This window comes from Podarcis vaucheri (assembly GCF_965113315.1).
Source record: "Podarcis vaucheri genome assembly, chromosome: 8".
NCBI lineage: Eukaryota > Metazoa > Chordata > Lepidosauria > Squamata > Lacertidae > Podarcis > Podarcis vaucheri.
Window position 1 is genome coordinate 47,262,405 of NC_138766.1, and position 12,347 is coordinate 47,274,751.

A 12,347-nucleotide genomic window follows, 5' to 3' on the forward strand; every position below is an offset into this window, starting at 1 on the left:
ATTTGAAGGGCCACAGGTTCCCCAACCTGCACTTAGGCCCTTGTTTCATCACTGCAGGAGACAGTGGTCCTTCTGCCAGATGAGACTTGTAAGCTGTGTTTTAGCATATATCACCTGGTCTCTGGAAGGTAGTGGCCAATTTAGAACAATTAACATACTCAAGTTACTTACTTTGGCAGATAATAGTATCCATGTGTCAGGTTGCTGCTCATAACCAATCAGTGGCATCTGTCTGCATCTGGAGTAGTAGCAAATCTGACCATTTTTTGAAAAATGCCTCTAACTGCTTTCATACAAGTAGTGAATAAAAGCATAAGAATGTCTATCAATCATTTTAGTTCAGCTCTTCTCCACAGATTTAATGGGGGCAGTGCTTAGGGACTTTACATATGGATACAACACTTTATTTTATTTTAAAAACCCTTAGGGAACACATTCAAACAATCTAAATTGCAACCTTATATAGTAATAGAAAAATCTGTAGTATTGTAGCAATTTTATTGTAAAATCTGAATGTGTTATCATAAATAAAAAAGCATGTTTATTACTTCCACATACTGAAGTCTAATAACCATAGAAAAAGCTATACAAAATAAAGCTTAACAGTTGTTACTAACAACGTTTCTCTAGAAGTATACAAGAATGGTGGTTAACATGAATTTATTTTTCCCCAGCTTGTACATATTTCAATATACAGTTACTTTTAAAGAAATCTGTTTAGTCTATGGTTTCTTTTTTCGGGCTGTTCCATTAACATCTGATGTATCTGTTGCTCTTTGCTGCTGTTTCTTCATGGGAGGAGATGATACCCATTCTTCTGGACTACAAAAAATAAGCACAGGTCATTTTAAAAACTGCATAAATGTAATACAAATATCAGGCAAGGTTTTTGTTGTAGTTATCCTTTCCCTTTTCCCTTCTTCTCTTTTTCCTTACCCTCATGCAAAGACTATATGCAGTATTACTAGCACTGTCAGGTGGAATCAGTTAGTTGTAGGATATTCCCTGTACATGCATATTCATGCAAAAACACCACAAAACTGGGCATTTTTTTTTAAAAAAACAACCAACTACTTTAGAATCTCACAAACAAACCTGAGTGACCGTTTTGCTGTTTCTCTCCGCATTCTTTTTGGAGGGCTAGGATTGTCAAATGTATCAAGTTCTTCCATGTGAACTGAAGATTTGGAGCATCGACCAGAAGAGGTAATGCCTATGAAGATCACAAACATTACTGTTGTTTTCAAATCTAGTACATATAACTTCAGAAATAAAAGGCACAAGCATACCAAGCATGAATTAGATTTTTAAAGCTAATACAAAAAGTAGCTGTAGTTCAAGGTCTGAGAGTATTATCCACAAGTAATTATTTGCAAATAAACCCACAATTTCCCTTCCTGCAGAAAGGACCCTGTGTTTGTGAAACTGGGCTCACAAGATAGGTCAGAGGGGGCACTTCCTCTGAGATCAACCTCCTTCCCTCACCTTTTTGAACCAGTGGACACATTTTGAATTTCCCTGTCTCTTACACATGCATCCTATGTACATATAGCCACACATATGCCTCTCCTTCTCCTGGGGGGTGGGGTGGAAAGAGAGTGGGAAGCCCCACAAAGACAAAGGAGGCTGTGGTCAAAAACCACTGCTTTCTGCATGGAGGAAAACTAGAAAACTGTGGGAGGAGCATGAGGTATCCTAGAAGATAGTGGCATTGGAAGGACTGCTGGAACACAGAATCAGAGTGCTCCGCATGGTAACATTTTGTTGGAGGCCCCACTTGTTTTTCCTAATGTCACCAAAGAAAAACAGAACTATACAATTGTTGTTACTTGTGTTTCCAAGTTCATATCTCATTATATATTATAAATATGTTATGTTAGAATGCTGTATCAGGATACATACATACCAGAAGAAGAGGAGGAGTTTGGATTTGATATCCCGCTTTATCGCTACCCGAAGGAGTCTCAAAGCGGCTAACATTCTCCTTTCCCTTCCTCCCCCACAATGAACACTCTGTGAGGTGAGTGGGGCTGAGAGACTTCAAAGAAGTGTGACTAGCCCAAGGTCACCCAGCAGCTGCATGTGGAGGAGCGGAGACGCGAACCGGATTCACCAGATTACGAGTCTACTGCTCTTAACCACTACACCACACTGGCTCTCTTAAGCTGAAGCTCACATCTTTAAAATGTACTCAGAATTTTTATAAATCTGACGCAGTTAAATTAGAATTCATTTATGAAATTGTAAATTCCCAGAATGAGTTTCTGATATAATTAGAATGGTTAACTTTTCAACTCCATCATGTAAAAGTGAATGTGTGAGTAACATACCCAATTCCTGCTCTATTGCCTTGAGTCTCTTTTCCTGGTCTGCAAGCTCTTTTTTCTTTTTATTCATTTCTGGACTATTATATGATTGCTCGTGGAAATCAAGGTCTGCCTTCTTATTAGTAAGCCATGTAACTGCTTTCTGGTACTGCTGAAGGAGATCTAACATGTACAAGAATAATAGGATAGTAAGGCACAGGGCCAAAAGTTTTAAGAACAGTAGCAATAAATAACAGACAGTAAAGCTGTTAACAGTGCAGTACCACACATATCTACTCACAAATTAAGCCCCACTCACTGTGGCTAACTTCTAGATAAGTATGGACAGGATAACAATGAAATTGTGTGCGTAACTTTTTTTTTCTTATAAAAAGGTTACTTAAATATTCTTCAAACATAATGAATTTCATAAATATATATCATTGTAGTCTAGAGAAAACTGCATGTGTTTAGATTGGGTGGGGGAGCAGGATCTAGCTGGTGGGCTAGATTCTGAGCTCTACCACCCTCACAGGCATTTTAACAGGTGGGTGAGATGTCATATATGAAGTCAGGTGCAAAGGAAGACGCTTGCAGAAAATAGCAAGTCCTTCTTTTTGGTCAGAAATGGGTGCACTCTGTAGATCCCTGCAGCAAGCCCCTGCAAAGGATTCTTTGCATTCCAGGCTTAAACTCTAGCAATCAATTCAAAGGAAGAATTGGAAATGCACTCTAAGCACACAGTCAATTCTTTTGCACTAAAAAGCCAGCACTTTTTGAATTTGGCACCTTTTTCTGTTGCTGTGCAAGGCAAAGGGATATTTTTCCTTTGCAGGCATGACTTTAGGATCTCATCACCTGGCTTGAATTCAATCGCAAAGGAAGAATCAACAATGCACTCCTGATTCATCTTAATTTTAGCCACAACTTGAAGTTTCCTGCATCTGATGTTACTACAGTATATGAAATCAGATGCAGGAAAGGTGTGCATGATTTGCCCCAAACCATTAGGTGGGCCAGTCTCCAAGGCCTGGCAAGCCAAATTAGGCTTGCTGGTCAGGTTTCCCACCACTGATTAGGAACACTTGTAACAAATGTAGCCATCAACATTCACATTTTATTTACTCTGCATTTAAACTACACACAAATGGTATCTGTATAAGGACACGGTAATTTATGATATGGCCTTAAAAACACAGTTTTGGAGATTAAATTGCTCTGTTCCATCACACAAACTCTATATTGTTTAAAAGTTTATTACAATCAAGAGGCCCACCCAACTTCAAAGGCACTTAGGGCAATATGCTACCAAAGAACTATGTCACAGAAGCAGTGATATGGATTTTCATTATCCCCCACCCCCCAGTGTCTCAAACACTGATGGATTTCAGATTTAACAAGTTTATCTCTTAAATTAACTGAACAAAACTGAAAAGTATATCATTTTATGTGCTGTATAAAATACATTAATGTGTTTCCAGTAGCCAAAAGTAGGAAAATAATTGACTGAGGTGGGGATTAACAAAGTGAATCTAAGATACAGTCTTAGGAACACTTACTATAGAGTTTAAAAAGGGGAATTTTGCACAGAATTATAGTAGTGGAAATTTTTCAATCCCACATCATTGCACTTGGCAATGGGCATCACATATTTTTGCACTGGTACAGAATCTGCACGATATCCTAACCTGGAGTCTTGCACTAGGCCATCAACACAATGCCACCAAGTCCTAGATTTGAAAACTGAGCTGTAAGCGTCACATTATCTCTAACTATGGTTATTGATGCAAATAATAATAATAATTTATTATTTATACCCTGCCCATCTGGCTGGGTTTCCCCAACCACTCTGGGCGGCTTCCAACAGAATATTAAAATACAATAGCGATTGAAAATGGAAGACAATATTTCACGATTCATTTCAGAATAATTGCTTACAAAGTTTTATTTACCAATTACGTGAATACATTTTTTATTAATCTGTGATGATTTGCCTGTACCAAAGGACCGTGCAGCAAACTCAAACACATGCAAGAAAGCTAAAAGAATCTAATGTCACCAGATTCTCATTTAGTAATTGCAATTGTTTCAGCAGCAATATGAAATGCCAAGTATATTTAGTTAAGAGTCAGACTGAATTTCTAAAAACAGTAAAATTTTAAGAAAAGCTGTACAAATAATTATTTACTATATTATGCTTTGAACACACCTATCTGTTCAGAGAGAACTTTGCATCGTTGCGGCAGAGGTGCTCCAAAAACCATTCCTCGAAGCTTATCCATGGGAGGGGCTTTATTCTGAAGACCTCCAAACTTTCCATTGCTACGAATTCTCTCTCCGTCTCTTGTCAATAATGCTGGGCAATGTGTGTTTTTAACAAGCTGTACACATAGGTTTAATATTCATTAATAAATATGTGGCAAGCCTGTGACATGCAACACGTAACTTTAACAACACTGACCCACTGAAGTGAACCTCAAAACAACATAAGGAACTTCAGAGGTGTTTGAGACTTCTATATGTTGCAAGTATTATAGAAACACGGATGAATTCTATTCTGCCTCTGCCTCTCTCATGTATGTACAAAACGGAAACGTGGCAATACACACCTCTTTTCTGTAATGATTGGCAGCATCCAAATTGTCAATAAGAATGGCATCTCCTAAAAGCATCCCAAACACTAGAAAGGTAAATGAAATAATGAGACTTTAATGTTTAGAATTCCAACCTCTATACAAACCACTCTTTCCTTTATCATCTACCCAGTATAAGGCTGACTATAAATACAGAACACAGAACTGATATTTTGACATAGTTCAGTGGAACTCTGAAATGCTATACTAGATGGGGAAATACTGCTACTATAAGAGCCCTTCTGGATCAGACCAAAGGCCCATCTAGTCCAGCACCCTGTTCTCACAGTGGCCAACCAGATGCCAATGTAAAGCCTGCAAAGAGCATGAGCGCAATAGCACTCTCCCCACTTCTGACTCCCAACAACTAGTATAATACAAGTCAAAAGTAACAAGCATAACATACCATGTACATGGTTTTCAAAAATGAATATAACAGTGATAGTATCAATTGACGTGGAGGAAAAGCTTTGATCCATGTCTTAAAAATGGAATTGATATTGAAAATCTCCAGTTTGATACAGAAAGGACCATTTAATTTTGTTTAATACTTTAGTGTCATTTAAATAATGTGGCCAGATATTTGGGAAAATTACTCTTGCAAGAGGGGATGAATTTTTAATTGTCTTCCTCTCCAAATGTTAGTTGACAGATTCCTACTTCCTAGTCACATGACTATCAGAGGTAACATTTAAACATAATTCCAGCTGGGATTTTATAGCTGGAATTTAGTAGCAAGACTGAATAAAAAAATCTGCCCTCCTGCAAGAGCACCACATTCACTTGATTCCAGCTTTGAGCAATAACACCACTAAAAATCATTCTAATGATCTGAAAAGTGTTCAGATTTATGTCTGCTTGACAAAACTACAGCCATCATGGATATCCCTCCTTTCTTTGAATTTCTTCTTTAAAACTGAAAGATTAATAAACGACTTTGTTATGAATGCCTTAAAAGCATCTCACACTAGGTTATTTTTCACTGTTCCTTCATATGTAAAAAAAAAAAGAATATTTTTTCAATTTCAGTATTTCTCAAGATTAAAGTAATGGACTTCCACAAATTCTTCCCAAGTAGTGAACTCCTCCCCCCAACTAAAAATACTGGGACATGATTAGAAATCTTGAGAAGATGATAGTGTGTGTGTGTGTGTGTATATATATATATATGTGTGTGTGTGTATGTGTGTATATATATATATATATATATATATATATATATATATATATATATGAATATATGAGACAAGACTTCATACCTCTCAAAATTGCTGCCGCTAAACTTATCAGAGCACACTATAATTCCAAGTTTTGCTGTTCCCATGATGTTTACCTGTCTGGCAATTCTCTGTGTGCTCCGGAAATGTTAGCAAGTTCCTGGCAAACACAGGATTTCCTATAGCCTTGAAAGTATTTCTTCCATTTTGTAAGTGAGGTAAAGGCCTAGTTAGAAATAAGTCAAAGAAGTTATTTTCTTTTGGCATTGATGTTGGCGGCATGAGTGAAAGGCAGTCCATGCAACCAATCTTTCTCATCCCTTCCTTCTCCAGCAACCCTCAAACCTTTGGTGCGGATGGGCTGAACAACGGGGGCTGTGTCATACAGGGGAAGTGCCCAGAATTGAGCAAAGGGATCTTGCTTCAGCAATCAGCTGCATTGGAAGAGGAGAAAGATTTGTTGCATGAGTTGCCTTCTGCTCAGGCAACCACTGAACACAACCCTTCACCAAATAAAAGTTAAGCAATATTTACAGCACAATCCTAACCACATCTCCTCAGAAGCAAATCCCACTGAATTCAATGGGACTTACTTCCAGGTATGTGGGGTTAGGATTTCAGACTTTGTGTTTAGACATTATGCTGGTGGATGTTGGTATTTCCATAAGCAATTACGATTACCTTTTCGTACCTTAGAAGTCAAACGGAATCCGTTCCAGAAGTCTGTTCGACTTCCAAAATGTTCAGAAATCAAAGCACAGTTTCTGATTGGCTGCAGAAAGCTCCTGCAGCCAATCAAAAGCCGTGGAAGCCCTGTCGGACGTTCATCTTCCAAAAATAGTTTGCAAACTGGAACACTCACTTCTGGGTTTGCGGTGATCAGGAGCCAAAACATTTGAGAACTAAGCTGTTCAAAAACCAAGGTTCGACTGTACAATGGAAATCGTATGAACCAGAACCATAAGAAGGGGAAGAAAAAGATTTAACAGGACAAACAAATGGACAAAACAAACAAGTCATCATCAGGATTTTATGGATGCAACAGACACAAAATGAATGGGCCGTCAATCTATAAAGCAGGCACAGAATTTGATTTCCCAACCATACATCTATTGCTTAAAAAATCTGAAAATATTAAGAACTCTGAAAATTTGAATACCAAGCATTATTTAGATTAGGAAAGAATACAGAAACCTTACCTGTTCCAGTCTGGAAGACTCCTCCTATAAATAGAATCAAGAGGCAACACCTGCTGCTGACCTTTGGTTTCATCAAAGATACGGCGAGCTGCAGCAGTAGTCAAAGTGACTACACAGTCCATGTCACTTGCCAAATGCCAAGAAATAACCTTTGCTGCTTCATTATCTTCAATTTGTGCTAAGTGTGAAATCTGACAAAATAAAATAATGAATTTGAAAGGATGAGATTTTTCCCCCTAATGGGAGGAAAAATATAGATTCCCCGTGCCCTCAGTCTAGTTAGAAAGTCAAGACATTGATATTTTTGCTAGGCTTCAAGCCTACAGGAAATCACAAAGATACCGCCTTTTGAAGGATTTTTGTTGTAGCCAGGAAAGGTGAGACAAGAAGCAGGACATGGAAGTAGCTGTGCACAAAGACACAGTTATGCATGCACTATCCATCAGTGTGACATGACAGGAGAAGTTAAGGAAGAAACGAGATGGTTCCTTTGCAGTGTTACTGGCTTCCTGGGGTAATATTAACAAGTGCCCTTATGGAAGTTTTATTCACCTTTTCTATTCTCATCTGCTATAACAGACAGGCCCCAATTACAGTTCTCTATTGCTGGCAATATTGTAAAAAAATAAAAATATAAAATATAACATAGGTCGTATTTTTTTGGTTTTGCCCTAAAATGACCCTTTTTGACAAGTATACTCAACAAAACTGAAGAAATAATGGGATACAAACTACCAGTAGATTCAACCATTGGATTACTTGGCTATGTAAAAGACCTAGTCCTATCTGAAATAGAGAAACTATATATAGATATAGATAAAATGTATTCATTTCTGGGTCCATTGTAAAAAGAGAAAAACATGTAGCTCACAATATTATGTTATACTGCATACTGCTAGTATAGATAATAAAGATAATGATAGGGGGAAATGTGGGGAAAGTACTACAGAACGTCCTAAGAACTAATAATTTTCTTATTTTTATTTTTTCTTACCCACTATCTTATCTTCACACCACCATTTCATGTGTAATGAAAAGAGAGAACAGCGTATGGTATCCTAGATGACTAGGGTTTTTTGTTTTTTTTAATTAGATGATCTTATAAAAAATTAAGACAAAACTCACCTTGCCCAAAACATCTTTGTCTTTGGGATAATCAGAACATGTGCATGTTCTTCTAGGTTGTTTCATTATTCCTTCCCGCTCAGAGATTTTCTCTTTTAGTAGAGAATAAGCAAAGGGCAGCTGAAAATTAAGATAAATTCTTTACTGAAGGTATGCACCATCAAGTAAAATAAATCACAAGTACTGATTTTGATGTAATGTTGAGCTAGTGGCTCTAGTCTGTATGAACTAAGGGAGTCGTAAAGCAAAAGAGCTTGAGTTGTGTGCACAGTATGGTTAAACAAACTATTCTTCATGGTTTAGTTTTATATTCAACATGACCAGAGTAGATTATTTGCATATGAAGCATTATTAAAGACCATATTTACTCAAATGTAATGCATACCTTTTTTGGCCAAATTACGCCCTGAAAATTAGGGTGCACATTGGATTTGATGGTGCATTTACATTCTCCACCAAATACTTTTTTGGTTTCAAGGTTTTGAAAATCAAGGTCCACATTAGATTTGATGGTACATTACATTCGAGTAAATACAGTACTTTGCATTGTATCTAGCTGGTATCCCTCCACTCACAGATAGCTCTTTGATTTAAGCAGAGCCTTCTGTCAAAGAACAGACATAAATGTGATCTTCAGCAATTTCCCCTCCTCCCTAAAGTCCCCTTGATCAATGTTACAATGACAGAAGATTCACCTGGATTAGTGAAGGTGCGCCAATTGGATATAACCTATTCGTTTTCTGATTTGAATTTTAAGTAACATGGTGAATTTATCACACTTAAACATCTCAAAATGAAGTTAGGATTTTTCTGTTCTTGATGTAAAAAGCTGTATCCAACAGACAATAGTTTGACATTGCAACTTTATGCACACTTACATGGGAGTAGGCCAAACTATAGTCAATGGTATCTGAAGAAGTGTGCATGCGCACGAAAGCTCATACCAATAACAAACTTAGTTGGTCTCTAAGGTGCTACTGGAAGGATTTTTTTTATTTTGTTTCGACTATGGCAAACTAACACGGCTAAATACCTGCAGTCAATGGAACTGACTTCTGAGTAGTTATGCACAAGATTACACTGTAGATGCAGATTAGAAGCTTTGCTTCAAAACACTGCTCATTTGAACCAAATAGTAGAATCTGAAAGTTACCTGGCTATCAGCTGGCAAACTGCTAACTAATGGGCTCCTAAGACAGGCAACTTACATTCTACTTTTCCTGAACAATGAGTGTGTGCTCTCTCACAAATTCAGGATCACTTCATGTGAAACAGCTGCCATATGGAGGTCACCTGAAATTGCACCTGGGTTGTAGTTTCTTCATGTGGTGAGATTCAGCATGGCTCAGTTCCTGATATGCACTGTGTCTCCATGTTCTCACAAAACAGTCTTATAATTTGTAGTGACCAGGGTTTTTCCCCAGCTGGAATTTGCCGGAACTCAGTTCCAGCACCTCTCAGGTGGGCGCCATTGCCATTATAATAGAACAAGGGAGGCATCCACGGTGAGTTCTGGCACTTCTTTTTCTAGAAAAATAGGACTGGTGGTGACATGAACTGATACCCCAATCCCAAAGGTGAGTCACTAGATAAAAACCAAGAGCCATACCAAATAGTCACCATGAAGATACAATTTCAAGATAGTTCCATACGACTGGCAGATTGTAATAAAAGGGGCATCAGTGAGTAAGAGACCATGTTGCCCCTTTATACACTTGAGAAGGACAGGAGAAGACTGAAAATGGGGGCTTGGAAAAGTTTTAACAATGGCTGTGACAATCTTGAGAAAAAGAAACCTTAAGTGGAAACGAAAGTACCGTATTTTGCGCCCCATAGGATGCTCCGGCCCATAGGACGCACCTGTTTTTTTTTTGGGGGGGGGGGGAATAAAGAAAAAAAAATTTATTTCCCCCCCAGGTGCGGTGCTGGAAGAACCAGGTCGGGGAACAGTGGGAAGGCACTCTCTGCCTCCCCACTGTCCCCCGAGCTTGTGGGGCTGGCGATGGGGAGAAGTGCGCTGATCCCGGGACTGCAGGCAGCTCTGCGCTGCCATCCGGAGCGGGGCGGGACTTAGCGCCCCGCTCCCGGTGGCCGCACAGAGCTGCGCTGATCCCAGGATTGCAGGCAGCTCTGCGCCACCATCGGGAGCGGGGCGGGACTTAGCGCCCTGCTCCGGATGGCGGCGCAGATCTGCCTGCAGTCCCGGGATGGCAGGCAGCTCCGCGCCATCTGGAGCGGGGCGGGACTTAGCGCCCTGCTCCGGATGGCGGCGCAGATCTGCCTGCAGTCCCGGGAGCTGCAGGCAGATCTGCGCCGCCATCTGGAGCGGGGCGGGGCTTCGCCCCCGGCTCCCGGTAGCCGCGCAGAGCTGTGCTGAGCCGGGGACTGCAGGCAGCTCTGCGCAACCCTCGGAGCCGGTCTCCTGAGTGTTGCGCAGAGCTTCCTGAAGCCTGGAGAGTGAGAGGGGTCCGTGCGCACCGACTCCTCTCGCTCTCTAGGCTTCAGCGAAAGCCTGCATTCACCCCATAGGAGGCACCCAGATTTCCCCTTCATTTTTGGAGGGGAAAAAGTGTGTCCTATAGGGCGAAAAATACGGTATTAATGAAAATGTAAGTCTTGCTTCTATTTAAACCTTGCGAGAAATTTGTAGGGTCATCTATCTAGGCATGAGGCTAAGAACTGTATGCTATAGATACTTTTGTGTAAGCCTTTCCTGAAGTCATACTTTACTTGTCCTCACTAGGATTTTATTAGATATCTTGATGGATAAAAATGAAAGAAAATGAAAAAAGCCATACAGCGTTAGTCTGAGGTATATCAATCCGAAGTCTTTTCAGTTTATCCTTCAGTTGAGCCTCTCTTGTTTCAGCCTCCTGAACCTGACCTGAAACAATGTGTTGAATTAGTAAAAATTAGTTAAGGCTGGTCTGAGGTTAAGTTCACACAGGTCACACCACATTAACGCTGTCATGTGGTGAGGAACCACCCACGCCATTGGTCTCATTGTCCACCGAATTAACATCAACTGTTGATTCACATGTGCAAAATAATAATAATAATAATAATAATAATAATAATAATAATATCAGAGCAGGCACAGACAAATGTCTGATACCATCTCAAGCTTAATACTTTCAGTGGTGATAATTCTTGGCTGAGTGCGTAAACTATCAAATAATTCTGGGGTCAAATCACTCTTCTGAATGTCTACACAAGAATACGTGGCCACAGAAAGAAAGATCCGCAATACATACAGCGAGCAATCAGAATGATCTCCATGATTGCAGCTGTGTTCTTTTATCATCGGCTGCAGTCACAAAATCAGCTCTCAGCACACTATGGTCTGGTCCACGTACCACATACCTAAAGCCACTCTTGGTTTAATGTGAAGTAGCATGCTGGTGCTTGGTTTAATGTGAAGTAGCATGCAGGATGCTGAAATCGGAGACGGTTTGCTGCTGCCTTGTTCCTACTGTGTTACCAGGAAATCGGCCATGGTCTGGTTCATCTTGTCATCTGAACTGGGACTCATAGTTCCTTTTTCTCCAAACAACTCACAAGAGGAAGTCAAGAAGACAAACAGGCCATGAATCTAGATCTTGACAACAAGCAGACCAGACTGTGGCTTGTTTCTGGTAGCATGGCTGCAACAGGAGCAGGGCAGATGCAAAGCATCTGTGATCTCAGTAGCGTTGTGCACCAGCATTCTACTCATTCACATTAAAGCACAGTTTATTTCAACTGTGATTAAAGGTAATGTGCGAATGAGATCTATGCGTACAGCTCAATTCACACCAAATAGCTGTGTATACTACTGGATGAAGAAATTACTCACAGGGAGTGGCTGTATATTGTGAACCAGTACAT

At 39.7% G+C, this 12,347-nt stretch overlaps 1 protein-coding gene across 1 annotated transcript in view; it reads right to left on the minus strand.

The window, feature by feature from the left end:
- Positions 1-479: 479 nt before the first annotated feature.
- Positions 480-12,347, minus strand: part of SMCHD1 (structural maintenance of chromosomes flexible hinge domain containing 1) — a 64,604-nt gene continuing 52,736 nt past the window's right edge. The window contains exons 40-48 of the mRNA XM_082235180.1: positions 11,279-11,364; positions 8,481-8,600; positions 7,356-7,546; positions 6,273-6,382; positions 4,916-4,986; positions 4,516-4,687; positions 2,331-2,489; positions 1,096-1,213; positions 480-822 (exon numbers count right to left, since the gene is read on the minus strand). Of these exons, the coding sequence (XP_082091306.1) occupies positions 723-822; positions 1,096-1,213; positions 2,331-2,489; positions 4,516-4,687; positions 4,916-4,986; positions 6,273-6,382; positions 7,356-7,546; positions 8,481-8,600; positions 11,279-11,364 (1,127 nt within the window). The 3' untranslated portion in view covers positions 480-722. The remainder of the gene's footprint in view (positions 823-1,095; positions 1,214-2,330; positions 2,490-4,515; positions 4,688-4,915; positions 4,987-6,272; positions 6,383-7,355; positions 7,547-8,480; positions 8,601-11,278; positions 11,365-12,347) is intronic.